The sequence below is a fragment of the Mobula hypostoma genome, chromosome 22 (assembly GCF_963921235.1).
Source record: "Mobula hypostoma chromosome 22, sMobHyp1.1, whole genome shotgun sequence".
Lineage (NCBI taxonomy): Eukaryota > Metazoa > Chordata > Chondrichthyes > Myliobatiformes > Myliobatidae > Mobula > Mobula hypostoma.
Window position 1 is genome coordinate 40,973,894 of NC_086118.1, and position 24,618 is coordinate 40,998,511.

A 24,618-nucleotide genomic window follows, 5' to 3' on the forward strand; every position below is an offset into this window, starting at 1 on the left:
ATAGCAGAGAAGGTTGGTTGGAGGGTATGATGGGACATTGACAGGATGCAGAACTGAGCTGAGGAGTGGCAGATGGAGTTCAGTGCAGAAAATTGCGAAGCACACTTTGGAAGGTTGAATTTTGAGGCAGAGTCCATGGTTCAAGGGAGGATTCTTGAGCATGGGGGGACAAAGGGATCTTGGGGTCCTAGTCCACAGACCTCTCAAAGTTGCCACACAAATTGATAGGGGAGCTAAGAATGGGTACAGCGTGTTGGCCTTCATTAGTTGGGGGACTGAGTTCAAGAGCTGTGAGATAATGTTGCAGCTCTATAAAACTTCGGTAAGACCACACTTGGAATATTATGTTCAGTTCTGCTTGTCTTATTATAGGAAGGATGTGGAAGCTTTAGAGAGGGTGCAGGGGAGATTTACCAGGATGTTGCCTGGAATAGAGAACACGTCTTTTACGAGGAAAGGTTGAGCAAGCTAGGGCTTTTCTCTTTGAAGCGATTAGGAGGAGAGGTAAACTGATAGAGATGTGTAACATTATCAGTGGCACAAATAGGGTGGACAGCCAGCGCCTTTTCTCCAGGGTTGCAATAATTAATAGCACAGGACATCCTTTTAAGTTGAGTGTTTGGGGCAGATGTCAGAGGTAGGTTTTTTTACATAGAGTTGTTGGTACGTGCCTGGGATGCACTGCTAGGGCTGGCATATTAGGGACATTTAAGAGACTCTTAAATGGTCACATGGACGAATGAGAAATGGAGGTTTATAGCCTACGTAGGAGAGAAGAGTTAGATTGACGCAGAGTTGTTTAAAAGGTCGGCACAACATCGTGGGCTATGGGCCTGTACTGTATTGTTCTACATGTTTAATGTTCTACGGCTCCTTTGCATATCTTCTGATTTGAAGTTTACACACAAGTCATACTGAAGACTTGAAGGTACATAGCACAAAAGCTTCAAAAAATATAGAATGCTGTACAAAAAGAAAGAAATACACATCCACACAGATATACGCATGCAAATATTGGATTTATGGCACATTAAATATCAGAAAGGTGACAACCCGCAATATTAAGGTTTCAGTACATTTTAAGAGTTCAGTTCATTTTAATAATACAGCATAGATCTCTGGGTTCATTTCAGAGATACATAGTGAGTTTTGATTACAGTGTTACATGGTGGGCATTCAAAAAAAGTTTGTTTTGGCCCATGTTGAACCATATTTGCTATTGGGGTGCACATTATTATTAAAATTCGCTAACAAAAGTTCCATTGACAAAACTTCATTGTTTAGCCCTTTTTACAAATAAATATAAACATAGAAAAATGTAGTTACACTCGACAGAATATATTTATGTACTGTACAATTACAGCCGAGCCCCAAGATAACTAGGCATTAAAATGATTTAAAAGGACACTTAGAATCTGGTGCAATTGGCTATTAAGTGCAGGCACAAATGCCAGTCACCACAGTTTAAAATAACGAGAGTTTGTACATGCACTCATCTTCCATGACCAATTGCAATTTACTGTATTCAAAACCATTGAACATGCTGAACATGGAACCAACTTCTGAAGGGCGCCATTACGCAGTATTTGCAAGGGGGCACTTCAGTTCAGAATACTTAAATAAAGTTATCACTCATCGGCTCAGATGGAAAGTAAACAGTACGTTTTTAATCGTCCACCTAAACTTGACGTTTGGTAGATAATTACAGGGGAAGAGTTACAGTATTAGTTTGATCTTGAAATGTGCAAAACTAATGAGTTACAATAGTTTTCAATATGAACATGTTAAAGGATAAAGTTTCAAACACAGCTTTGAACAATTAGTTACGTATGTGGCATATCAACTCCCCCGGTCTTCTTGGAGCACTAACTATTTGACGAAGAGTGGTCCCTATCTCACGAAGAGTGGTCCCTATCTCACTTCAGAATTCTAAAGGAAAAAGATGAACCATTTGCTCCAGGTTATGTAAACTGCCAATGTGAAAAGTCCCTTGGCGTACTGCAGCTGTTCCTTATCTTGGTAACTTTGAAGTGTGCAATAGAAATAGACTAACTGAAATTTGAATGAATTTATCATGCTACATAAACGTTTTTTTTAAAGCAACATTTTTGCTTGAAAAGTGAATTTATAAGCCAAAGAATGTAGCTGAAAGTCACATTTAGAGGAAACATAGGGCTTGGTGCCACATATTTGCCCATTATCACCAACATTAGATGATGCCTCGGACCCCTTCTTGCAGAGAAACTCTCTGGATCCTGACTTTTTGTGGGCTGAGCCACTGAACGGCTACTAACTGTAATTAATCTGTTTAATTTAGAACTTTACTTAGATTCACATTAGATTCACTTAGCCAGACCCTAAGTAAAGAGCAGAGGAAATCTACCATCTTACAAGACTGCCATCTCACTTGACCCTTCAACCATCTCCTGCCCCTTCTGTGGAAGAGGCTGTGGTCAGATGAGTCACCTCAGAATCCACAATACTAGACAGGATATAAGATATCCTCAATCCTGGAGAACCGCCCAGAAGTAGGTAAGAGAGACTGATCTTTATCACCCAAGTAACATATTCCAATGAACTAAAATAGATACATCTGTAATACCTACTACAACATGGCTGATATGAATTTGTGCTATTGGTTGTTGTGGCATTGGTTCTGTTTTTGGATAATGGACAACCATAGATTGCAATGTAAAGTGCAGATGACCAAATAGACAAAAAGATCAATTCCAGACATCAATTAATAACTCATCATCAGTTAGTAACTGCTTTGAGTACTGGCACTGTCAGTGTTGATTACATAACCAGTGATGATTTCTTCTTCCCTTCTCGTAATCATCAGGATGAAATTTCTCCCTGTACAAAGCTTAGAGAAGTAAGCTGTAATGTATTCTCAAAGCAAGGAATATTCGTCATCAAATACTGGTCATGTTCTTCTCAGAAGAATTCTATTATCTTTACTTTTAAAAAGAAACCGTAAATGGTTTTTAAAAACCAAAGTTTGTTGAATGGTGAGATGTAACGTGTCAAAAGAACACTCAATTTTTCTCTCGGGAATCCGGACTTAAAATCCAAGAGAGAAAATAAAGAACCATTTCAGTTAAGATACAGGAATCCCTTTTGGCATCAGTTTTCATTCCAGTGTCTTTGGTTGCATGTGTGATTAGCTTCTCCAAGTTGTACTCCAGACAACAGGATGAAACTTAACCCCAAGTTGTGCACCGCCTTCCTCACAGATGGCTTGTTCTATACAGAGGATAAAACCTTTCAAAGAATGAGAAAAAAAAATCAAATCAGTTTAGGCAAGTTATGGAAAGAAACAAGAAGCAGTTATTTGAGAAGCTAATCATCTAAAAGGCAGTAAGTATTAGTGAGCTGAAAAATCTATCTCACCCAGGTGAACTGAAGTATGGATTTGGTATAGGAAATGATAAATGTATTGTGGCAGGAAGGGAAAGCAGGTGTAAAACTAAAAGTAGATCAGTAGATCAGACTAGAATTACAAAAATAATAAAAGAATAAAACTAAAGGCTCTAAATAAGCACATTTAGCATTTGATAAACAGGCAAACATCTAGTACAAATACAAATATGAACTAATAGCCATTATAGAAACACAGTTGTATATTGATGTAGACTGGGACCTGAATATTGAAGGGTACGTGATATTTAGACAGGACCGGAAACTAGTAGGAGGTGGAGGAGTGGATCTGATAATTAATGATGAAGATAGCCTGAGCTCAGGAAACTAGGATGTTGAAGTGGTCTGGGTATGGAAGACAAATAAAGACTTGGAATGTATCAGCAATGTTCCACGTAAAAGGTTGGTGGAAGCAGACAAATCCCAAATTTCAAAGGGAATTCGGATATTTACTTTAAAATCTATGCAGGCTAGAGAGAAATAGGTTTGGGGAGTGAGACTGATTGCAAAGTACTTTCAAAGCACAATGTATCCACTAACTTACAACATACTATATTATTCCAACAGTGGTAGTGATAAAAAAATACAATTTTTACAGCTTCATGATTTCAGGGTGTCCCAAAGCTTGGTAAAACCAATAAAGTTTCTTTGAGTATAGTGACCAGTGTAATGCGTGCAACGGGTAGGGTATATACCCACTCAATAATATTCAGACTTGAGGAATCTCCGCTCCCAAAGGTTAGTGCCAATGGGATCGAAGGCAAACTGTTAAATTAGATCCAAAACTGGCTTAGTAATAGGGAACAGAGGGTAATGGCAGAGAACTGCCTTTGTGCTTGGAAATCTGACCAGTAGTTTACACAGGGTTACTGATTGTTGTCTATAATAACAATCTGAATATGAATGTAGGAGGTGTGATTAGTAAATTGGCCAGTGACACAGAAGCTGGTGTCGTTGATAGAAAGGAGGATAGTCTTAAGTCAGGAGAAGGTACTGATCATTTGGTAAAATGAGCAGAACAGTGACAATTAGAAATGAATCTTGATAAGTGGAAGCTGATGCACTTTGGGCGGACCAACAGGAGTAGGACATGCAGAATAAATGGTAGAGCCAAGGAACACAGCAAGCTTGGTGTACAAATCTAAGAATCTCTGGAGGTGGCAGAATATATGGGTAAGCTGGTGAAGGAGACCCGGGAGATAGGTGCCTTCACGGCGTGTAGAATGTAGGAGCCAACTGAGATATAGAATACAAGAGCTGGAGGTAATGATACATGTCTATTGAACATGGGTTAGGGCACAGCTAGTGTTCTGTGGTTCTGGTTACTACATTATAGGAAAGACATGATTGCAGTGGAAAGGATGCCAAGGAAATTCACCAGTACGTTGCCTGGGACATATTGGTTGACTTGAGGAGAGATTGGATAGGCCGGGTTTTCGTGAAGTGGAAGAGGCTGAGGGGAGGTCTGATTGACCTATATAAAATCATGAAGGGTACAGACAAGGGAGGTGGTAAGAAACCCTACCCTGTAACAGAGGTGTCAAAATCTGGAAGACCAGAGCAAGTGGGAGACGGAAGCAGGTACTCCACAATGTTTAGAACTATCCAGGAACACACTTGATTTGCCAGGCTAAAAAAAGGGTTTGGGCCTGAAACGTTGACTGTTTATTCATTCCCATAGATGCTGCCTGACCTGCTAAGTTCCTCCAGCATTTTGTGTACGCTGCTGTAGATGGCTAGTGACCAGCTGGTAGATGGGATTAGTGTTGGTGGGTATTGGTAGTTGGTGTAAACATGGTGGGTCTCAGGCCCTGTTTTTCTACAGTACGTATAACTATGATTCAATCCAAAACCGAGAAATACATTTAGAAAACACATCCAGTTACCTCAGTTTGCTCTTGCATTTGCTTTTTCCTGAGGTTTATATTTCTTTTTGTTGAAATCTTTAAGTTTACCAATAAGAAATTTTTTGTCTTCTCCCTCCTGTGTCAAGAAGATTTGCACATTATGTGTTAGTGTGGCACATTATAACTTAATAAATCACTGAAAATTTATAACCAGTTCAAATCAGCTCAAAGTAGACGGAATATCAGGGAGAGATCTCATTGCTACAGATTAAAACCTGAGCTGAAACTCTCCATTTAACAGCTTTCAAGACAATCAAGCCCTTCATTAAACTTTTAACAAAGTGGAACAATCGAGTGACCATTTTATTTGTTACCTCCTATACCTCATCAAGTGGCCACTGAGTCTATGCTCGTGGTTTTCTGCTGCTGTAGTCAATTCACTTCATGTTCTGACATGTCGAGCATTCAGATTTGCTCTTCTGCAAACCACTGCTGTTATTTGGGTATCTCTTGTCTTCCTGTCAGCTTGAAACAGTCTGACCTCTTTGTTTAACAAGGTATTTTCACCCTCAGAACTGCCACTCACTGGGTTTTTTTTTTGGTTTTTTTTCCCATTCTCTGTAAAGTCTAGAGACTGTTGTGTGTGAAAATCTCAGGGTATCAGCAGCTTCTGAGGTACTCAAATCGCCCCTTTTGGCACTAGCAATTATTCTACGGTCAAATTCACTTAGATCACATTTCTTCCCCATTTTGATGCTGGGTCTGAAGAACAAATGAACCACTTGAACACTTCTGCATGCTTCTATGCGCTGAGTTGCTGCCACATGATTGACTGATTAGATATTTGCATTAACGAGCAGGTTTATACAGGTTAATGTGGACACTGAGCATATACAAACCAAGCTATAACTTGAGCTGATGTATTTACATTGTAATAAGAGCTATCATTCTTAATATGTACCCTGCCAAATGAAATCTTCAATTAATAGCTGAAATGATTTCCCAAATTAATTTAATGACATTCACATTTATCAGATGGGTGGGTTAGGAGCACACGGTTTGGAGGAATGGCAATCAGAAAAAAGGTGAGGAGAATTTAGGAGCACTGCCAGAAAGAGTGGTGGAAATAGATCTAATCATCATTTTCAAAATGAAGATGGGTATAGTCACAAAAAGAAAAAAAAACATAGTTAGAGCAATGGGACCAGTTCCAGGAATGGATTTTTTCCAAAATGGATGGCTTTGTTAAATAGCTGAAACAATCATGATATGCTAAATATATTTTGTAACCTAAGGCAATTATTTTAAACATAAAATAACTGATGTCCAACAGCCATCACAAATGTGTTTCATAAATATGAACTTTTTGAAATTTCTTTCTCTTGTAATATAGCAGATCTGATGACCCAATAAAACTATCAGTTCCATTTTAATGACTTAAACAAGAACTTGATGAGACCTACAAAACATATTGACAATAATTTTTAATATTGCTCTTCAATCCACATTTTTTGTAGACTGCACAATTCTCTTTACCATTCACATATCAAAAATAAATAACCTTTTCAATGAAGGTGACTGATTTCCATTAATAAGATGAATAGCTCAATTAAAGCATATAATGATGGAAGTTCTGGATACTTACATTCATAATTTGTTCATTTAATAGTTTAATTATCTTCTTTTGACCATCCAGAACTTGCCAGTGGAAATAAATTACAATGCTGAAAAAGAAAATTAGATTGCTAAATCCTGAACACAATAGACAAATTTTCAGTTATACCATGGAAAACATGACCTTAATACTAACCAGTACACCACAATAGACTGAACATCCTTCCTCCTTTCTTCATTGACACAGTCTAAAATAACAGTCTCGTTTTCAATCATTTTTTGTGTATATTTGGCCTTCTGTCCAGTTTACTACACTGATCTATACCAACTTTTATTGCTTGAACAATGCAGGAACTCTAATTATTCATCTTAACCATTAAGACTAATTAATGTCAAGTAAAACTTTGCAAGGATAAATTATATCACATTCAAATAACCAAACTATACAGTTGTATTTTGTGGTCTTGTCTGCTTTCCAAGAAAGGAATCATTCAGTTGGAATTGAGAAAACTATGTACTACAAGTTTGGACTTAAAATCATCGGAAGTTTTCAATTGCCTTGCAGCTAAGTGGGGCATTGCAAAAACATAAACCCAATGAATCATCCAAACCTGCCTTTACTAAGATTGCATATTTGTTCCATCTAACTAATGACACAGATCATATAATCAGTATTTGTGGGCCCTCGTTCTGAATCCAAGGAATGACTGGGGCTGTTGTAAAGGGGAAATTACCATGATTAAACCAATGGATTTGGGTTCAGGCCTGCCCTGCTGCATGGAGGAAGGAACACAACATCTCACAAACTTCCTGTCCCTCTAGTCAGCTACCTCCTCCCCCATCTGTGGAAGAGTCAAGTTCAAACTTCAAAGAAAATTTACTATCAAAATACTTAAGATCTACCTTGAGATTCATTTTCCTGCAGGCAGTTACAGGAAAAAATTAAATACAACAGAATTTTACGAAATCTATACATGAACAGAGCAAGATGGACAAACGCTAATGTGCATAAGAAAACAAACTTTGCAAATATAAAAATACTCAGAACACGAGTTGTACAGAGTCCTTGAAAGTGGGTCTGTGGATCATAGAATTAGTTTGGACTTTGTGGTTCTGATACTGGCTACACTGCCAATGAAAGCAGAGTGGAAATGTGTTATCCTGGATCCTAAGGGACGCTGCAAGAAGAGAAGGTCAAGGATCACACTGCTTTACACTGAACTTCAGATGAAGATCATTGACAGCAGCTAGTTTCAGCCCATCGACAGTTCCACAGGAGGCAGGCAGCAGAGATCAACGTGCAGACTCTGCTTTGGTAGATCTTAATCTCAGTATTTTAGATGGCTCCCTCCTCTGTAACTGGAACACTATAATACTTTAACTTGTGCAACCACAAACCTAAGAATTAAGGGTTTGCATCTCTTACAAAATAGAATGCTGAGAGCTGAGATGCTTGTTGCCAAGGGACTTATGGAGAGCCTTGTCCAAAATTGCTCTGCCCAGACATGAGATAAACCAGCCTCAGCTATGGGAAATCATGTCCATCTAAGGGATGTCCACTTGGCAGTACGTTGAACAGTTTCCATCTTTCCTTTCACTATCATTGCCCTCTTGACTGAGTCACCTTTCCTCACTAATTTTCTGCAGAACACTCTGCTCTATGTCAGTGGTTGATGGTAGAAATATTAAAGGTATTAGCATGCTAACCAATGGTGAATACGTGCCAGGACCCAAATTGTTGCTGCACTTGACGCTGCAGTGAAGTGGCCACTCTTCTGATGCACAAACACCAATGCAAACACCCGCTAAATTATGTACTGTTTTTCATTAAGACTTGTTCAAATTCTATGATGAATAGCGACCTGAAGCAGGTGATCCAACTCTCAGCCCTCATTAACCTGGGCAATGCCATCTTCATCTCAGAATACATACCTTGGGCCCTCTGGTGTTTACTAGGCACCTTAAGCTGATTTCAAATTTTAGATATTACATAGAAACATAGAAAACCTGCAGCACAATACAAGCCCTTCGGCCCACAAAGCTGTGTCAAACATGTCCCTATCTTAGAAATTACCCAGGGTTACCCGTAGCCCTCTATTTATCGGAGCTCCATGTACCTGTCCAGGAGTCTCTCAAAAGACCCTATCGTATCCGTCTCCACTACCATCACCGGCAGCCCACTCCACGCACTCACCACTCTCTGCGTAAAAAACTTACCCGACATCTTCTCTGTACCTACTTCCAAGCACCTTAAAACTGTGCCCTCTCATGCTAGCCATTTAAGCCCTGGGGAAAAGCCTCTGACTATCCACACGATCAATGCCTCTCATTACCTTGTACACCTCTATCAGATCACCTCTCATCCTCCGTCACTGCAAGGAGAAAAGGCCGAGTACACTTAACCTATTCTCATAAGGCATGTTCCCCAATCTAGGCAACATCCTTGTAAACCTCCTCTGCACCCTTTCTATGGTTTCCACATCCTTTCTGTAGTGAGGCGATCAGAACTGAGCACAGTACTCCAAGTGGGGTCTGACCAGGATCCTATATAGCTGCAACATTACCTCTCGGCTCTTAAACTCAATCCCATGGTTGATGAAGGCCAATGCACCGTATGCTTTCTTAACCACAGGGTCAACCTGCGCAGCAGCTTTGAATGTCCTATGGACTCGGACCCCAAGATCCCTCTGATCCTCCACAGTAATTATTTTATAACCTTTGAAATGATGCAAAACTAACCTCCCTGCTAAGGGCTGCCTATTCTTATCGCTTCTTTAGTAAAATAGCCAGCATGGTCAAAGATCCTACCCACCCAGACATTTTCTCTTTTCCCTTCTCCCATCAGGCAGGCGATAGAAAAGCCTGAAGGCACATATCAACAAGTCTAAGGACCAGCTTCTATCCAACTGTTATCAGACTCTTGAATGACCTCTTGCACAATGTGTACTCTTGACCTCAAAACATATCTCGTTATGATCTTGCACTTTATCTTCTACCTGCACTGCTCCTTTTCTGTAGCTTTTACACTTCATTCTGAATTGTTTTTAGTTTTATCTTATTCTACCTCAAAGCACTGTGTAATGATTTGACCTGTTTGAGCAGAATGCAAGACAAGCCTTTCACTATACCTTGGTACATGTGACAATAATAAATCAATATCAATACAAAAAAGTATTCAGTACTCTATCAAAATCAACAAAATGACATACATTTTTGAACCTTTATATAATTGTGTTCAGTTTACGAATTAACACTTGATAACATTTCAAATAACTAATTGATATTTTTAGAGACAATTTTATTAGCATTAGTAGCATATAACTTTTATAACTGTGAACTTATTAGAAATGTAAACTTACAGGATGATGCCTGATGCAAAAAGGAAGAAGAAAGGGTTTTCCACCACGTATTGGTGAATCAGCAGAAGCCAGGTAAGTTTAGGTTCTGTTCCCTGCGGATCATTCATCCAAATCTTTGCAGAACCATACATGTTACTTAGCGTCCGGAATGGTCCACATATTTCTGATGGCTTTACACTATTTAAAAAAAAAAGGGCAAACTTAGTTCAGGGAATACTCACAGTTCTAGGTAAATTTCAGGGGAATATGTGAAGGTAGCAGTTAATGGTGCAGCTTGCCTTTATTTCCCCTGCATATCACACAGAAGCATAACTCATGTTCTGTAAGTTGTAATAAATGCCCGTGATAAATAAATCATGAGCAAATAGAGGCTGCCTGTGAACATCATTAAGGATCCCCTTCACCCAGGTCATGCCTTGTTTTAAATGCTACCATCAGCAAGGAGGTACAGAAGCAGAAAGGCACACATTCAACAACTCAGGAACAGCTTCTTCCCCTCTGTCGTCTGATTTCTGAATGGACATTGAACCCATGGACACTACCTCACTACTTTCTTATTTCTATTTTTGCACTACTTATTTAATTTAACTATTTAATATTTATATACTTACTGTAATTCACAATTTATTTTTGTACTGTTATACATTGCATTGTATCGCTGTTGCAAAGACAACAAACTCTCAACATATGCTGGTGATATTAACCCTGATTCTGACATGTCAGAAAATGCATATAAAATGGACTGGCGCCAAGAGTGCATTATCTAAAAGCTTGGTACATCATCACAGCGGACAAATGGCTGGGACAATATTGACTTTACACTAATAATTAACTAAGAATTAATATGAGTCAAGAAAATAAAACAAGCTGAGCATAATGAGTATAAGTATTTTGCGAGACTACAGACCACAACTTCTACTTTCTTTGGAACTATACATTATTAGCAGCCTCAGACTTCTCCAATCCCCACGTACTTACATCTCTAAAATTCAAAGAGGATTGAACCTTTGATGGTGAATCTATATCATCTAAAATTTATAAGATACTGACAGCTTAGAAGCAGGAAAACCTAAGAATTGCTGGGAAAATTGTAGTGCTGGCTCAATTGCTCTGTTCTCGAGGTTACCAAGGAGACTATGGAGCACCAAACGTGCGTCCTCTCTGCTTCTGTTTCCCCATCCATTCCTTGAATCATTATCTTCTTAGGTTTAATGCCTTAAGAAATTAATTCTTTACTTACCGCCATACAGAATAGAGGTGAGCAAGAGTGGCTCCAAGGAAGGATGGGAAACAGAGAAGACTAATAAAGATGGTCATCATATGAGATGCACGCCAGAGTTTGCATGGAGGCTGACAGTTCATCATCAAACTAAGCTGAAACAGATCAAATAATTTTATTAACTCAAATACAACGTATCCTGTAAGTCCATTTACAGTTTGGCTACGTGACTAAATATTTGGGCAAACTTTGATTCCCAGAATCTCACTGATGTGTATACAACTTTTGACAAGGTAAAAAAAAATTACATACATACAAATCTCTCTGAATTAATAAGATCGCTGCTGATCATCTACTCATTGTAAGCTTTCATTCTCTAAATCATCAAATAATTATCAGCTCTGCTTCTACCGGCCCATCTCTGTCTTTGTGTGCAGTTTTTCAATCAATTCTATTGTATTTCTTTCTCCTACTGTGAAATATGCCTCAGGGTAGTATATGGTGACCTTTCTGAAGAAGGGCCTTGGCCCAAAACTTTGTTTATTTGTTTCCATAGACGCTGCCTGACCTGCTGAGTTCCTCCAGCATTTTTTGTGTGTTGTTTTGGATGCCCAACATCTCCAGAATTACTCACGTTTATCATTTGTATCCAGCTAGGAGAGAGCTAACTGGGTCTCATTTGATATCTAAGTCAAAGGACGACCTTTCTGGCTGCACAGTCCTTGCTCGGTATTGCCCTGGGTGGCAGCTTAAAACTTTTGTGGTCACAATGTGGAAACTTTCTGACTCAAAGGTGTGAGTGCAGCCAAACGAGACACAAACAACTCTTTAACGTTACAAACAACAGTCATTTTAAACACAAAAGTCCACAGATGCTTGAAGTCCAACACAACACACACAAAATGCTGAAGGAACTCAGCAGGTCAGGCAGCATCCGTGGAAATGAATAAACAGTCACTATTTTGGGCTCAGATCTTTCTTAAACTCGGACATAAAGCCAATTGTTGGACATCATTCAATTTTCAACAAATTTTAAATGAAAATTACCTTTTTAATGTAGAAAACAATAACAAATTTGATTATTTGAATCGCAGGCATCAATGGTGCAAACAACAGACTCACCCTGCAAAAAAAAACGTGAAATTAAAAGGCATACAATCGTAATTCTGTCAACTTCCATTCTGACACCAACACCACCACAGCAGTGTCCTGAAGCACTGCAACCAACTGGCATCCCTTTAATACTCTTCATAAACAAAGACTTGTAGTTTATAGCAAGTTTTATGACCTCCTAAAACATCTCAAAGAGCTTTACTGTCCTTACAGTGCTTTGTAAAGTGCAGTCAACATCTTAATGTGGGAAATAATGGCAAGTCAATACATGCACATGCACCCACAAATGAAATGCAAAAATAATAAAATAATTTTTATTTATTCATTTTATTTATGTAGATATACAGTGCAGAACTGGCCTTTCTGGCCTAATGAGCTAGTGTCAGCCAGCAACCCACCTATTTAACCCTCACAGGACAATTTACCAAATAACCTATTAACTGGTACAAACTGTGGGAGGAAACCAGAGCACCTGGAGGAAACCTGTGTGGTCACAGAAAGAACGTACAAACTCCATTCTTACGGATGGTGCCAGAATTGAACTCTGACCTCTGCAAGTCCTGAGCTGAAACAGCATCGGGCTGACCATTGCGCTACCGGGGCTTCCCTGTTTTAATTCTACTTTCATCTATTCTCATTTAAAAAAAATTTATTTATTGAGATACAGCATGGAATAGGCCCTTCTGAAGCTCCAAGCCACGCTGCCCAGATATCCCCTGATTTAATCCTAGCCTAATCATGGGACAATTTACAATGACCAATTAACCTCCCAACCAGTAAGTCTTTGGACTGCAGGAGAAAACCGCAGCACTCAGAGGAAAGACACAGTCAGAATCAGCAAACACGAGGAAATCTGCAGATGCTAGAATCTCAAGCAACACACATCAAAGTTGCTGGTGAACGCAGCAGGCTAGACAGCATCTCTAGGAAGAGGTACAGTCGACATTTCAGGCCGAGACCCTTCGTCAGGACTAACTGAAGGAAGAGCTAGTAAGAGATTTGAAAGTGGGAGGGGGAGGGGGAGATCCAAAATGATAGGAGAAGACAGGAGGGGGAGGGATGGAGCCAAGAGCTGGACAGGTGATTGGCAAAAGGGATATGAGAGGATCATGGGACAGGAGGCCCAGGGAGAAAGAAAAGGGGGAGGGGGGGGAAACCAGAGGATGGGCAAGGGGTATACTGAGGGGCACAGAGGGAGAAAAAGAAGAGTGAGAAAAAGAATGTGTGTATATAAATAAATAACGGATGGGGTACGAGGGGGAGGTGGGGCATTAGCGGAAGTTTGAGGTCAATGTTCATGCCATCAGGTTGGAGGCTACCTAGACGGAATATAAAGTGTTGTTCCTCCAACCTGAGTGTGGCTTCATCTTTACAGTAGAGGAGGCCATGGATAGACATATCAGAACGGGAATGGGACATGGAATTAAAATGTGTGGCCACTGGGAGATCCTGCTTTCTCTGGCGGACAGAGCGTAGGTGTTCAGCGAAACGATCTCCCAGTCTGCATCGGGTCTCGCCAATATATAGAAGGCCACATCGGGAGCACCGGACACAGTATATCACCCCGGCCGACTCACAGGTGAAGTGAGGGAGTGTAAGGGCATGTGTAGCACTTGTTCCGCTTACAGGGATAAGTGCCAGGAGGGAGATCGGTGGGGAGGGATGGGGGGTACGAATGGACAAGGGAGTCGCGTAGGGAGTGATCCCTGCGGAAAGCAGAAGGTGGGGGAGGGTAAGATGTGCTTAGTGGTGGGATCCCGTTGGAGGCGGCCGAAGTTACGGAGAATTATATGTTGGACCCGGAGGCTGGTGGGGTGGTAGGTGAGGACAAGGGGAACCCTATTCCTAGTGGGGTGGCGGGAGGATGGAGTGAGAGCAGATGTGCGTGAAATGGGGGAGATGCGTTTGAGAGTAGAGTTGACGGTGGAGGAAGGGAAGCCCCTTTCTTTAAAAAAGGAGGACATACTTTAAAAAAGTAGGACTGTACTGTAAAACATTGTGCTAATCATTATGCTGCCGTACCGCCCTTGATTCTTGCAAAGGAATATTGACCAAAACCCAGGAAATTTTCACAGAGTTTAATCAGTAAGCAACAGCAAGTTATTTAGATGTGTAGATTATCTTCAGGCAGCAGCATAGCAACCCCCACTTCAGCACATTTGCAAACCATTAACTCAGCATGGAATGACTGAAACCTCATATGTGTGATGCATTACCACACCAGCTGGCCACGTTATCCACTCACTCACTGGCAAAATCCCACAATAATTAAAGTTCACCAGCAGATTATGCGATCAGCATTCCAATGTCAGCGCAATATAATCAAACGTCGTTATTACCATGTGAGTGTCTGCCCATAGATCAAATCCAACACATTCCTGGCAATGTCAAACTCGGGTTTTCTTTTCCGTTTCAGCAGCTTAATGCAGACTAACCTGGAGATGGAATGAGAGAGAATCAATTAAAATTATATTATAGATTACTCACTAAACTTTCTGAGCCATTTTGCCTTCTTTACTCTTAATGAAAGCAGACAGAATGGCCAACAACTGCATTTCAGCGACCTCGGGAGTGCTCAGAAAACTTTCATTAAGTTGCTAACTCCTCCAAAGAAAAAGATACTCTGGATCTGCTCAGTATTCAATGTATTGGCATCAGTATAAATCGCATTCTTGTAACATAATAAAATGTGAATAAAAACATGGCCAGCAGCCAACGATATTAAGGTTTGCACAATATTCCAGCAAATACTGCTGAATGTGCACTCTTGAAGCTTAATGGCTGTTCTTCAACAAATCAATTGCTTAAGTGGTTTGAAGCACTGTTATGTGAAAGGAATGAGATGTATACTGACTGCAATGCTCTGAAAGAGCACTGAGCCAGGCCCAGTGCATCTTTTCCCAAGGGGCCAGGCTACAGATCGCAGATTCTAACCAGAAGGTTATAATGGATTGAACCTGCATCCTTACTCCAAAGGGTAATCGGTTTATCATTGTGACATATACCGAGATAAATGAAATGCTTTATTTGCATGCTGCCTAGGCAGATCAAAAGTGCATTGAGGTAGTACAAAAGGACAACAAAAATATGATGTAGAATATGGTGTTGCAGTTATTGAGAAATTGCAGTGCAAATACAGACAAATAAGGTGCAAGGGCCATTGTGACGGTACTGAGTTCCCTGTCCGCAAATCCATAAACTGAAAAAATATTTCAAGTCCTATCCAATATGGATACATACTGGTACCCTCACTATAGGGAGGATATACTCTATTCACCTACTCTTCGAGGAATAGCTTACTACCCTGACTAGCCTCTGTGGTGAGATTTAGCTGCCAAAACCCATCGCTTGAGAGGTGGGTCTTCCCTCCCCACTACCACCACCACCATCACCACCACCAAGGAGAAGATAGCTAACAAAGTAGCTTAACCATAGTTATTTTATTTTTAATGATAGACTTTTAAATTTAGATATTTATTCCATTGTTTGCCTTGTCATTCCTAACAATCCCCCTCCCCCCAGTCTTTCTGATATTCATACCATTTTCTACTAGATGACATAATCTGCATATGATGTTTTCCAGATACAATTGCTGGAACAAAGTAACTCACACAGATGGTCTTAAAAGCTTCCAGTGACAAGAGAAATCCACAATTAATGCCGTGAGGGGATGGTTCTCTGAGTACACAAACATCCCAACTTGTAACCATGTTCGGTATACTAAGTGACATAACCCCAATGTCTTACATTTCACTAATGCAGATAAGAATTTGCTTGGTCACTTCACTTTCAAAGCAGATCTCTTAGCAAGCAACCACCTGCTGTGGGCAAGCAGCTTGTATTCTGTAATACTGTTTTAAAAAGATGTGCATCCAACTTTAAACCAATTAGAAACATAGAAAACCTACAGCACAATACAGGCCCTTCGGCCCACAAAGTTGTACTGAACATGTCCCTACCTTAGAAATTACTGGACTTCTCCATAGCCCTCTATTTTTCTAAGCTCCATGTACCTATCCAAAAGTCTCTTAAAAGACCCTATCGTATCTGCCTCCACCACCGTTGCTGGCAGTCCATTCCACACACTCACCACTCTCTGAGTAAAAAACTTACCCCTGACATCTCCTCTGTACCTACTCCCCAGCACCTTAAACTTGTGTCTTCTTGTGGCAACCATTTCAGCCCTGGGAAAAAGCCTCTGACTAACCACACGATCAGTGCCTCTCATCATCTTCTACACCTCTATCAGGTCACCTCTCATCCTCCGTCACTCCAGGGTTGCTGCCTGCAATCTACATTAAGAACTGGAGTCTGGCTCATGTTCACAACAAAAAGCTAAGCAAAACATATTTATAAAAAAGTTTAACTTTATCACCAACAACAATGACCTTTTGGAAAGGTCGTGTTGCTGTAATAGAAAGCTGAGTTTAGCAATGAGTCACTTGGGCCCTGGAAAGTGAATATCCATCACATCATCACAAACAAGAGAAAATCTGCAGATGCTGGAAATCCATGCAACGCACACAAAATGCTGGAGGAGCTCAGCAGGCCAGGCCAGGCCAGGCCAAGTTCCTCCTGCATTGTGTCTGTGTTGCATCCATCACACCATGACAGGGTAGACATAGAGATCACAAGACTTCATTTACTTTCACACAGGTCCTTGCAGCTCATGAGTATCGGCCTCAGAGCTTCACTTTCTTAGATGCAGCTGGACAATGGCAGGAAAATAATTACAATGAAAGGAGAAAAGGAAGCACTCAGACTTTTTTAAAAATTCACCTAAAGAATTTCTAACGCCTGGTTAAACTGGGTGCAACATGTCAGGAATGACCGTTACGTTAATTGAGTGAGGGAAGAAGTAGGTACGTTATCATCCAGTGCTGAGACAACCACTACATACCAAAGGAACCAACATTTATAATACCAGTTGAAGCTCTGTCAGGTTTTCATATTATTAGGTTACACTGCCAAAGGTAAAGTACCTTTCAATAGATAAAAAAATGCTATATACATCCTAGTCTCAATGCAAAGTACGTCTTTGGTGTCACAAATAATTTAAAGCTTGTGCGGTCTAGAGGACGTTAAATAAATATCAGAAGACAATAGGCAGAAAGTCCTCTCATAAAACACACCTCCAGACGAATTCTCCAAACGTCGTTTCCAGGATAATGAATATAAAATCAACCACAACCAAGCGGTACAGTTCTTGTCCTACAAAAGTTTCCCAACACTAGAGCAAAAAAGAAAAATAAGATGGTTAAGTGTTTAGCATGACATCTACCGAAGAAGTTTTATTATATTCATGAATAAAACCGTGAGACAGAATATTTGTCAATTATCCCAAGGACAGCGAAGCTGCTGTTACACAGAAGGTCTTTAGAATGGAAGTGAATTGTCCATCTCGTCAGCCAAACACAACTTTCAAGTTCAAGTTTATTGTCATTCAACCACACAGAAGTATACAGCTAATTGAAACATTGTTCCTCAGGGACCAAAGTGCAAAACACAATACATATAGTCACACACAGCACATATAGTTATGAATGAGCACACACAGTTACAAATTAATATTAGAACAAGTTCCTGAGTGACGTGGCCAGGCTGACATAAAAGTGCATGTTTATGTAAGATAGTATAATGTTACTGGCACTATTATAATAAAGCAAGCAGTTGCATAAGTATGTGAAACAGCAGCGATAGAAGGTGAGAAGTGACCAGGGCAGGACGAGAGTGCGTCTGTGAGTTGGGGAGTTAGGACAGGGGTGGTAGCAGGGCATTCAGACAGGGTATACGTGAGTACTGCATAGCCACAGGTAGCACCAGTAAAATAAAAGCTATGAGGTGCAGCAAACAGGCTGCCCCTGGAACCAAAGTACGTGCAACCAAAAGGGATTTTTATCTCTACTGGAGAAATGTTGATCGTCTCTGTGCCTGGCCGTTCAGTGACAGTAACTAATTCGCCAAGCCATTTTCACTTCCCTGAACTTCATCTCTGGATCCTCACACGATCATGTTCACCTAAAATATCACATCATTAACACCATTCCCACTCTGGACCACCATGCTGTTTAAAAGGCATGGATTGGAATTGGGAGAGAAATGCAAACTAAAATTTAACAGCAATATTGTAAGCAAACCAACATAGGGCAATGATTAAAAATACACTCTGTGGCCACTTTATTAGGTACACCTGCACACCTGCTCATTAATGCAACTATCTAATTAGCCAAGCATGTGGCTGTAACCGTGTCTGACTATGCAGACACAGTCAAGAGATTCAGTTGTTCAGACTAAACTTCAGAATAGGGAAGAAATGTGATCTAAGTGACTTTGACTGTGGAGTGATTGTTGGTGCCAGATGGGGTGGTGCGAGTACCTCAGAAACTGCTGATCTCCTGGGACTTTCATGCACTACAGTCTCAAGCGCTTATAGAGAATGGCGTGAATGGTCAGATTGGTTTAGGCTGATGGGAAGGTGACAGTATCTGAAATAATGATACTATAAAATCCAACCATATTTCAACAAAGTTATATGTCAGTAACTACAGGCAAAGTTGTCACGTTTTGAAAAATCAAAGTGAACTCCAGTGCAGAACTTGTAAAGTATTTACTGCACATTTGCATTTGAGTGGAAATAATAATTGATAATTAATTTATTATTGTACCTGTACAGTGTGAGGCTTTGTATGCATGCCACCCAGACAGAATATTCTATGCACAAATACATCAAGACAGCACAAAAGTTAAATATCAGAATGCAGATTACAGTGCCAGAATTACAGAGAAAGTTATCAAAAATGGTAATGAAAAGGTAATCAAAATAATTTAAGTTTCTGTAATAAATGGTGTAAGAACTTACATTTTAGTGTTTTTTTAATTTAAACTTACTGATATTTCTGCTATTGTTGTGGTATCCCCTTTTATCCAATGAAAGCAAAGCAATCCTACAATGGACATCTTTAACACCAGGTTTCTGTGTTAAAACAAAACGATAGATCAGAATGAGAGAACCAGCCCACTTTGTAAAATGTAGGCTCCTTTTGTTTGCATTCAAAGCCGTACAGGTGGGATTAGCACTCACTGTTGATTTGGCCACTTTAACAAAACTGAATATGCACCCTTCAGGTAATTCTGTAAACTTGCTTATAAGGAAAGTACTGCCTCTTTATGCTGTCGGTGTGTGTAGTTGCTTCTTTATGGATCGGTACAAGTTTACATCTATTTACCAAGGAATAAATACTTAAATAACAGATGAAATATTTGTAGGAAAAAACCTTAGCTCGATCTCAGTTGACAGTTGAGAAGTTGTTGATCTACCATAGAACAATGAAGCAGCTAAATTCAACATGCCAAAAATTAGACACAAAATATGGGATTGAATGATTTGTTTAGTGGAGTTGGTTGACGGACAAACGTTGGCTAGGACACCAGGAGATCTCTCTTGCCCATTGATAAATAGTGCCTTCGACATTTTTGAGAGGTAGGGAAAGACCAGGTTTGTTATCTCAGGATAATACCCCTAGCAGGTGAACAATTTTCACAGAAACATCAACCAACTTTATGCACACTAGTCTCTGGAGTGGGATTTGAACTTTTATCTGATTAAGGGCAAGAATGTGGCTACTAGGGACTGATACTACAAAACAAATTTTCTTTGGAGGAACTCAGTGGGTCAGACAGCATCTGCGGAGGGAAATGGGACAGTCTGTGTTTTGGGTTAAGATCCTTCATTGGCACTAGAAAGAGAGAGGGGAGATAAACCAGTATAAAAAGGTGGAGAAAAGGGTGGAGCAGTCATTGGCCGCTGATAGATGGACCCAAGTGAGGGGGGTGATAGTCACAGTCATTGTCATGGTCATACTTTATTGATCCCGAGGGAAATTGGTTTCCGTTACAGTTGCACCATAAATAATTAAATAGTAATAAAACCATAAATAATTAAATAGTAATATGTAAATTATGCCAGGCAATGTCCAGGACCAGCCTACTGGCTCAGGGTGTCTGACCCTACAAGGGAGGAGTTGTAAAGTTTGATGGCCACAGGCAGGAACGACTTCCTATGACGCTCTGTGTTGCATCTCGGTGGAATGAGTCTCTGGCTGAATGTACTCCTGTGCCCACCCAGTACATTATGTAGTGGATGGGAGACATTATCCAAGATGGCATGCAACTTGGACAGCATCCTCTTTTCAGACACCACCGTCAGAGAGTCCAGTTCTATCCCCACAACATCATTGGCCTTACGAATGAGTTTGTTGATTCTGTTTGGTGTCTGCTACCCTCAGCCTGCTGCCCCAGCACACAACAGCAAACATGATAGCACTGGCCACCACAGACTCGCAGAACATCCTCAGCATCGTCCAACAGATGTTAAAGGACCTCAGTCTCCTTAGGAAATAGAGACGGCTCTGACCCTTCTTGTAGACAGCCTCAGTGTTCTTTGACCAGGTGAGGGAGGAAGGAGAGTGGGAATGATATAGGAAGCAGGGAGGTGATATTGTTGAAGTGATGGAGGTCTGAAGAAGATAGAATCTGATAGGAGAAGACAATGGATAATGGATTAAAGACGTGTGGAGGTGTTTGAAAAGGAGGAATGTGTGGGTGATGGGCAGATGGGGGATGTAAAAAGAGATGGGATGATGGGGGTTGCGGGGATGTACAGAGGTGAGTGGTTGCCATAAATCTGAGAAATCCATGTACATGCTATGAGGTGGAATACTCAGCAGTAGAGGTGACCCTGGACAGACATGCCAGTGTGGTAATGGTTAGTGAATTAAAATGGCTGGCCTCTGGATATCCTAGTTGTTACAGCAGAGAGAGCAGAGGTGCTCACTAAAGTGGTTCCCCTGCTCTGGGTCAGGTCTGATACGGAAGTGGCCACATCAGGAGCGCCACGTGCAATAAGCAACTCCAATGGGTTTACAGGTGATGGATTGCCTCAGCTGCCCAGAATAATAGCGAAGAAGAGCATAGGGGCAGGGATAGCACAGCATGGTTGCAGGGAGGGGAAATCAATGGGCACCGACAAGCAGAAAAAGTAAATCCTGTGGAAAAGATGTGGAGGGCAAGACATGCCTGGTGATGGGATCCCATTGAAGATGACACAAGTTGTGGAGAATGATATATTGTAAAATAGCTTTGCTTAAAGAGATCTGTATGTCACTGCCATTCAGGTATTTATTCGTGAACAAATCGAAATTAAATTAAAGAAGCACTCATAATTTTGGGAGTGTGAATTAATAAAAAGAAATACTGGAAAGAAAATATTTCAAAAGCAATTTGGTCTATGTTAAATGTTAATCCACCATTTACTTTTTAATGGTGGATGTTTTGTGCAAATTATCTAGAGTGGCATTTTTTAATTTGATGTGGCTACAAATCTCTTCATTACACATCAGATCAAATACCTACTTGACCAAAGATGAAACAATATCTAAAGCTTTCTAGTCTTGTGCATTGGACTATCATAGTTTTGGACACCCAAATGTTCAGCTGGTGGATTCCCAGTCTTAAGCATGTTGCATGAAACCCGCGTTCTTCTACAGAAAACAAGTATCAACATAAGAAGCAAAGAGCATTTGGCCCATCATAGCTGCTCTGCAATTTGATAAGATAATTATTGATCTTGCATCTCATATATTTCTTGATTCCGTTGAGTCAAAAATGTGTATCCATCACAGTCTTAAATATTTTCAATAACCGACTTTTTACTGCCTTTTTGGGTGGAAAATTCCAAAGATTCACTGAGCAAGTTTCTTTTTACATTAATACTAAAGTATTCCTGAGCACTTTAAAAGGACAAGAAAAAAATAACTCGCATACTGGGCCAAAACGAAGCACAACATAAATGAATGAGTGTAATTATTGGTGAACCAGATTGTCCCTTGTATTCAATTTAAACATGCACAAGATACTCTTACCTGGTGATAGAAACATAGATTCGCTGCTGAGGGAAGTCGTATTTTTCCAATAATCCAATTAAGTTGTAAACATATGGCATCACAAAATTGATTGCTGACACAAGTATAGGGATTACTAGCAATCCTCTTTCTGCTTTCTCTTTAGGCATTCCCTGCCGGATTTTTTCCAAATAATCCTTAAAAAAAAGTTTATTTTTCAGTTCAGAAACAATCAAAGATCCAAAAGAGTTCATGTACAGTATAAAACAATATGTAACCTGCTTCTTTCTTAAAAATGGATTCTGCTGCTCTGAAACTCAGAAAATTCAATTAATTTACCAGATCTTATATATTGTAATTTTGCTTTCACAAATTGCTGCTTTACAGTGGGGTGGCGGGGGGAGAGGTTGAGATTGCAATGCTACTAAATGTTCCATATTGAAACTTTCCATAGCACATAACATGAAGACCGTTCATCTGTATGTGTCTCTACTTTCTTAGAAGTTTGTGAAGATTCAGCACGTCACCTAAAACTTCCACAAAGTTCTAAAGATGCGTGGTGGAGTGCATACTTATTGAGTGCATCATGGCCTGCTATAGAAATATTAATGCCCTTGAACAGAAAAGCCTACAACATACAGCCCAGTCCATCACAGGTAAAGCACCCTCCCCACCATTAAGCACACGTACAAGGAGCACTGAACCTGAGGGGATAACATCACTCAACTTTAATCACCCAACACTGAACTGTTACGACAACCTACAACTCATTTTCTCAATATTTATTTCTTATTTATTTATTACGATTACCTTGTCTGTTTTTTTTCCCTTTTGTACATGCACACTTGGTTGTCTCTTGCACATTCTCTGTCTGTCTGTCTTGTGTGTCATTTTTCATTGATTCCATTCTGTTTCTTTGTACTTACTGTGAATGCCCGCAAGAAAATAAATCTGAAGGTAGTGTACGGTGACGTATGTGTGTGTACTTTGATCATAAATTTACATTTATTTTGAGCATGCAGCAAGAAATGTGATTTTTAAAAATTGTACTTTTGCACATAAATTTCACAAGAGAGCATTTAATTATACTGTGTGCTATATTTTTGGTAGTGATTTGTGAACTGGTTCAGAATGAATTCCTGTTATCCAAATTGCTATATGCAGGGACTGCCTGTATATCACATTAGAAATACAAGAAATGAAAGGGTTAACCCACATAACCCAGGCATACCTCCCGCCACTCAACAAGATTATTGGCTATGCTGCATCCAAGTCTACATTTCCACTTGATCAGGAGTGAAAGTGACTAAAAATTCTTACAGAGTTGGTTGTGTCACCAACAATGCCTGTTTAACTCAGATACAATCAGCATGTCATCTAAAACTTTGACAACTTCTGTAGGTGTGTGGCGCAGAGTATATTCAGTGGCTGTACCACGACCGGGTATGGAAACACCAACGTCCTTGAATGGAAAAGCCTACAAAAAGTAGTGGATCATGGGAAAGCTCTTCCCATCACTGAACACATCCACACGGAGTGCCGTTGCAGCAACCATCATCAGGGACCCCACCACCCAGGCCACGCTCTCTTCATGCTGCCATCAGGAAGAAGGTACAGGAGCCTCAGGCCCCACACCACCAGGTTCAGGAACAGGTATTACCCCTCAACCATTGGGCTCTTGAACCAGAGGGGATAACTTCACTCAACTTCACTTGCCCCATCACTGAATTGTTTCCACAACCTATGGATTTACTTTCAGGGACACTTCATCTCATGTTCTCAATATTTATTATGAACGTTATTATTACTTGCGTGGGCACATGGCCAAGTGGTTAAGACATTGGACTAGCGACCTGAAGGTCATGATTTTGAGCCCCAGCCGAGGCAGCGTGTTGTGTCTTGAGCAAGGCACTTAATCACACAATGCTCCGCGACAACACCGGTGCCAAGCTGTATGGGTCCGGATGCCCTTCCCTTGGACAACATCGGTGTCGTGGAGAGGGGAGACTTGCAGCATGGGCAACTGCTGGTCTTCCATACAACCTTGCCCAGGCCTGTGCCCTGGAGAGTAAAGACTTTCCAGGCGCAGTTCCATGGTCTCGCAAGACTAACGGATGCCTTTACTTTACTTTATTATTAATTATTTC

At 40.4% G+C, this 24,618-nt stretch overlaps 1 protein-coding gene across 4 annotated transcripts in view; it reads right to left on the reverse strand.

Moving 5' to 3' along the window:
* Positions 1-1,006: 1,006 nt before the first annotated feature.
* LOC134360306 (transmembrane channel-like protein 6) overlaps positions 1,007-24,618 on the reverse strand; it is a 109,727-nt gene continuing 86,115 nt past the window's right edge. For all 4 annotated transcript variants that reach the window (XM_063074520.1, XM_063074517.1, XM_063074519.1 and 1 more), the window contains exons 13-22: positions 22,493-22,668; positions 19,461-19,545; positions 17,705-17,802; positions 14,912-15,007; positions 12,507-12,582; positions 11,481-11,614; positions 10,241-10,417; positions 6,913-6,991; positions 5,307-5,403; positions 1,007-3,264 (exon numbers count right to left, since the gene is read on the reverse strand). In XM_063074520.1, coding sequence (XP_062930590.1) covers positions 5,308-5,403; positions 6,913-6,991; positions 10,241-10,417; positions 11,481-11,614; positions 12,507-12,582; positions 14,912-15,007; positions 17,705-17,802; positions 19,461-19,545; positions 22,493-22,668 — 1,017 coding nt within the window. In that variant the 3' untranslated portion in view covers positions 1,007-3,264; position 5,307. The remainder of the gene's footprint in view (positions 3,265-5,306; positions 5,404-6,912; positions 6,992-10,240; positions 10,418-11,480; positions 11,615-12,506; positions 12,583-14,911; positions 15,008-17,704; positions 17,803-19,460; positions 19,546-22,492; positions 22,669-24,618) is intronic.